The sequence below is a fragment of the Cynara cardunculus genome, unplaced genomic scaffold, assembly GCF_001531365.2.
Source record: "Cynara cardunculus var. scolymus isolate 2C unplaced genomic scaffold, CcrdV1 Un_Scaffold_3806, whole genome shotgun sequence".
Classification (NCBI taxonomy): domain Eukaryota; kingdom Viridiplantae; phylum Streptophyta; class Magnoliopsida; order Asterales; family Asteraceae; genus Cynara; species Cynara cardunculus.
The window spans coordinates 8,316-13,653 of NW_020201624.1; the positions used below are offsets into that span (position 1 = coordinate 8,316).

Here is a 5,338-nt window from a genome sequence, read left to right on the forward strand (position 1 = left end):
CAAGCTAAACCAGAGCCTCTGTGTAACTTACACTTTTGCAAATACATTGCAATTATCCCCTTTATACGTGTTTATGTGATCAAAACATAAAATTTGAAAGCAACCCCGAATGCAATAAATTATATATGAAATAGTAGGAATCATTGTATGAGGCCCGGTGCAAAATTAGAAAGAAACGGGTCAAAAACATCAATATCTACGTTATGGATACATAAAAATTGACTTTTATTGGAAGATATTTTTTGAAATATTTCTATAGTAAGTTGTAGATTATCTCTTTACAAACACGTGAGGGAAAACCACGTGAAAAACGGAGGTCCGAGCGAAAAGTTATGCGATTTTTGGTGATTAGTGGTCAAACCGAGTTTTCAGTCGAGTTAACTCAGCCCCAACTCGTAAAAGTCGGTTATACATGTTATTTACCTTCTTTTTCACCCAAAACAGACTCTCATCTTCAAAACTTACTACCGGGGTGATTTTGGCTTCATAGGGATGAATCAAGGTTGATTCAAGGGGGTTTTGCTTGATTTTTATGCCAAATTCATCCTCCAATTAAGGTATAACTATTTCATTGGTTAATCTCTTGATTTGAAGCTAGTTAGAGATGACATCAATGAAACCTAATCTGAGTTATATTARTAATATRTTGTATTTAGATTGGTTATAGCCTAACTAAGTTGTTATGATGCTTGATTGATGATTTGGAGCTTTCGAAAATGAAGAACATAGGTTGAACTTTCATTTTCTTCATTAATGGCTATTTTTTGGTGAAATTCTTGAGTATTGATCTTGTAATCAATAATATAAACATGGTTAGATGGTATTTTGATTGTTGGAATAAAGATTGAATCCAAAATATGGATTTTAGCTTATTTAGTTGGTGAATTTGATAGCACCGAATCTATCCGAGATGCTGTTCTGAATGTGCGATAACTTCTTAACCGTAGCTCGGATTGCTACGATTCTGGACATTTTAGAAAGCTTATATGTAGATCTAAACCTGTMCTTTAGACACCTTTTAGAAATAAGGCTTCTAGGTTGGTTATAATTGCGCCTAAAAACTGATAAAAAGTTGATTTTGAGCTGTGAATTATAGTGCCTAAAATGAGTTTAAATTAAGTTTGGTTAAGTTTTTGTTGTTGGATCTTTATGAAACTTTGGGTACATATTACAGGTGTTAAATAAGCTCACTTGGTYCTTCCAGAGTGACCGTTGGACGATGTTTAGACGTATATGGACGTAGAGCCTAAGTTGGCTCGATTTTTGAGTATCGAAAAAGCACTGTGAGTTTATGGGGCTACTTAACTTGCTATTTGCTAGTTAGTCGAATACAACTATGGATTGTAAATTATTAGTTGTCTTTTGGTTGTAATTAAAGTATCTAGATAACGGGTAGCTAATTTCCTCCGTCTTGTATATAGTTTAAGCTTTATGCAAATCTATTAAGTTTATTTTGTCCGTTTTAGGATATTTTGGAAAATAAGTGCTTACGGAAACGTCCTGTAAACCAAGCGGACATTTCAAATTAGAAACTCGTAAATATTATATCCCGTTTGTTTTCTAAAGGTTTAAAAAATGTAACTTTTGGTGATTTGTTTTTCATTTATAGAAATGAGGTATTACAAACCTTTTATCATTTATGTAATCTGGGTCTTTCAATTTGGTATCAGAGCGGTGGTTTAAATGAACTGGATACCAGCAACGGTATCCGAACTTAAACCTTGTGTCGATATCATGTAGTTAGTATGTTTTGATTTAAACGGGATATGAACTTAAGAGAAACCTAGGTGGGAATTGGGAATTTGTTATAGGATTCTATTTAATGTTATGTATACGTCGTAACTTTCACAAAGATGGCCGACGGCGATGAAGCTAGTCACACCCCATCTAACGACAATGTAAGAGAAAATGATCCACACCTGGATATTTATGATGATGAGGCACCAATGTCTCCTCGAAGCGAACGTTTGATGCAACATTTGACTTTATTAATTCAGCAAACGTTAGCCCAACAACGACATGACAATAGAAAGTCTGAACATGATAAAAGTAAAGGTAAGGAGAAAGAAACGACTGACACCTCAAAACCCAAAAACCGACCGAGTCTCTTTTAAAACCTTTCATGGTAGCGGTGCTACTGAGTTCTTTGGGAAGGTTGATCCGTTGGAGGCACTTGAATGGATATTGAATACAGAGAAGGTCTTTCGTATCACCTGAGTGCTATGTGATGATAAAGTGAATTATGCAACGGCCATGTTCAAAAGTAGGGCCTTGATATGGTGGAGTGCTACTTCTGCAGCTTTAAATGAAACTGAAAAAGAAGGTATGCCTTGGGAGTCTTTCAAAACTCGATTTAACAAGCAATATTGTCCAATTGATCTACAAAAACGATTGGAGAAGGAGTTTCTTGATCTTAATCAAGGAAAGATGTCAGTGGTGGACAACGAGACCGAGTTCAATCATAAAGCACAGCTTGCCATACGTTTCTTGACTACAGAACAGGAATGTGTAGACCACTTTATAGACGGATTGCGATCAGATATTCGAGATGTCGTCGCCAATCGTGACATTTCAGAGTTTGAGAAAGCGGTGGAATCTACACGACGGCGTGAACACGATTTGACCCGCTCGGATCGTAATCCAGCTCCGCCAGCCAAGCGACCTCGAATTGAAGGTGCCATATCTGCACCACCACAACAATTTTCTAGGAATTTTAATCCGAGATACGCTCAATCCCAAGCTAGATCGCGACCTCAATCTTGGTCCCAAGCTTATAGCCTTCAGTCAAATGCTCCTCCAACCTATTCTATTTGCGGTAAGGCTCATCGGGGCCGATGCAACACTGTTTGCCCTGAACTTAGATGTCATGGTTGTGGTGAAGTTGGACACGTGAGACCGAATTGCCCGAGGAGGGATATGACATGCTACTCATGTGGTTCTATATGCCATCATCAAAGAGAATGCCCTCGATCTAAACCTGAGGAAAGTAAGGCTTCTGTTCGCCGACCTTCTACTAGTGGTGCTCCTCGTCAAAAGGAGGAGGTATCGCGCGTCCAGGCCAGAGCTTTTCAAATCACTGCTGAGGAAGCTCGAGATAAACCGGATGTGGTTATGGGTATATTTCTCGTTAATTCTCATCCTGCTCGTATCTTATTTGATTCTGGTGCTAAAAATTCATTCGTTTCTCATATGTTTGCTCGATGTTTAAACTTTGTGCCATATGTGCTTGCTAAACTTTTTTACGTTGACACTGCTGATGGCACATCTATGCTAGCTGATACAGTTTACAAAGATTGGGTGTTGCAATTAGATGAGCATGAGTTTTTTGTAGATCTTGTACCGATGGATATCCATAGCTTTGATATAATTATTGGTATGGATTGGTTGGCTAAGAATCGGGTTGATATTTTGTGTTTTCAACGCATAATCCGTATACCGAACGACGTCGACTATTTATATGTTTACGGTGAAAAGCGTAAAGGGGACGTAAAGTTAATTTCTACGCTTAAAGCTCGAAGACACATATCTAAAGGTTGTTCTTCCTATTTAGCCTATATTTTTGATGCGTCGAAAGAGGTAAAGAAAATGGTTAGTGACGTACCGGTTGTGTGTGAATTTCYGGATGTATTTCCCGAGGACTTACCCGGTTTACCTCCTGATAGACAAGTTGAATTTCGAATTGACTTAATTCCTRGYRCAACGCCGATTGCTAGGACGCCATATCGTCTGGCTCCGGCTGAAATGAAAGAAATGAAGAATCAACTGCAAGAACTTCTCGATAAAGGTTTTATCTGACCGAGCACTTCTCCTTGGGGTGCTCCAGTACTATTTGTCATGAAGAAAGACGGTTCAATGCGTATGTGCATCAATTACCGTGAGTTAAACAAAGTAACGATCAAGAACAAACATTCACTTCCACGTATCGATGATTTGTTCGACCAATTGCAAGGTGCGAGTTACTTCTCTAAAATTGATTTAYGGTCGGGTTATCATCAACTGAGAGTGCGTGAAGAAGATGAATCGAAAACGGCTTTCCGTACACGTTATGGCCACTATGAATTTTTAGTCATGCCATTCAGTTTAACTAATGCACCTGCAGCGTTCATGGATATGATGAATCGCGTGTGCCGGCCAATGTTGGACAAATCTGTGATCGTGTTTATAGACGATATTCTTGTATATTCCAAATCTGAAGCGGATCACGTGAAGCATTTGTGTGAGATGCTTGAAACACTTCGACAAGAGCGTCTATATGCTAAATTTTCGAAATGTGAATTTTGGCTATGTCAGGTGCAATTCCTAGGTCATACGATTTCTTGTGAGGGTGTGTCGGTTGACCCGTCCAAAGTTGATGTTGTAAAGAATTGGGAGCAACCTAAGAATGCATCTGAGATTCGTAGTTTTCTTGGACTCGCGGGTTATTATAGACGATTCATACGAGATTTCTCTAAAATTGTCGTGCCTTTAACTTTGTTGACCCGTAAAGATGTCAACTTCGAATGGGGTGAAGCTCAAGAGAATGCTTTTCAGGTGTTAAAACTTTGTTTGTCAGATGCTCCTGTTCTAACTTTACCAGAAGGTAGTGACGACTTGGTAGTTTACAGCGATGCTTCTAAACTGTGTCTCGGTTGTGTTCTTATGCAGCGAGGCAACGTAATTGCATACACTTCGAGACAGTTGAAAGATTATGAAAAGAACTATCCAACTCAAGATCTTGAGTTGGCAGCGGTCGTTTTTGCACTAAAATTATGGCGTCATTATTTATATGGTACCAAATGTCAACTATTCACAGATCATAAGAGATTGAAGTATATCTTCACTCAACAGACTTTGAACATGAGGCAACAACGAGCCATGGAACTGATTAAAGACTATGAATGTGAAATTATCTATCATCCAAGTAAAGCTAATATTGTTGAAGATGCTTTAAGCCGAAAGACGTATGCAAAGTTAATGTGTTATGCTATTACACATACATCCGTGACATCCACACTAGTTGACAACATACGAAAATGGCAAGTAGAGGCTTTAAAACCTGATCGTGTGAAACCAGAGCGTATAGTTGGTTTTGTTTCATATCTGACAGATGATAGTCGAGGACTTAACGTCTTCAAGGACCGTGTTTGGATTCCAAAATCGGTGGTATTCGGGTATTGGTATTATCTGAAGCACATAAGTCGCGGATAACCGTGCATCCGGGCAATACAAAGATGTATTACGATTTGAGATCTGAATATTGGTGGCCGGGAATGAAGCGTGATATCGGCCGATATGTGGAACAATGTGTTACGTGTTCGCAGGTTAAAGCTGAACACGAAAATCATTATGGTAGCCTTCA

The 5,338-nt window shown here is 38.7% G+C and overlaps 1 protein-coding gene across 1 annotated transcript; it reads left to right on the plus strand.

The window, feature by feature from the left end:
* Positions 1-1,853: 1,853 nt before the first annotated feature.
* Positions 1,854-3,795, plus strand: LOC112503785. Its single transcript, XM_025107783.1, has 2 exons — positions 1,854-2,055; positions 2,237-3,795. Exons 1-2 carry the CDS (start codon positions 1,854-1,856, stop codon positions 3,793-3,795), a joined length of 1,761 nt encoding a protein of 586 aa, XP_024963551.1.
* The last annotated feature ends 1,543 nt before the right edge of the window (positions 3,796-5,338 follow it).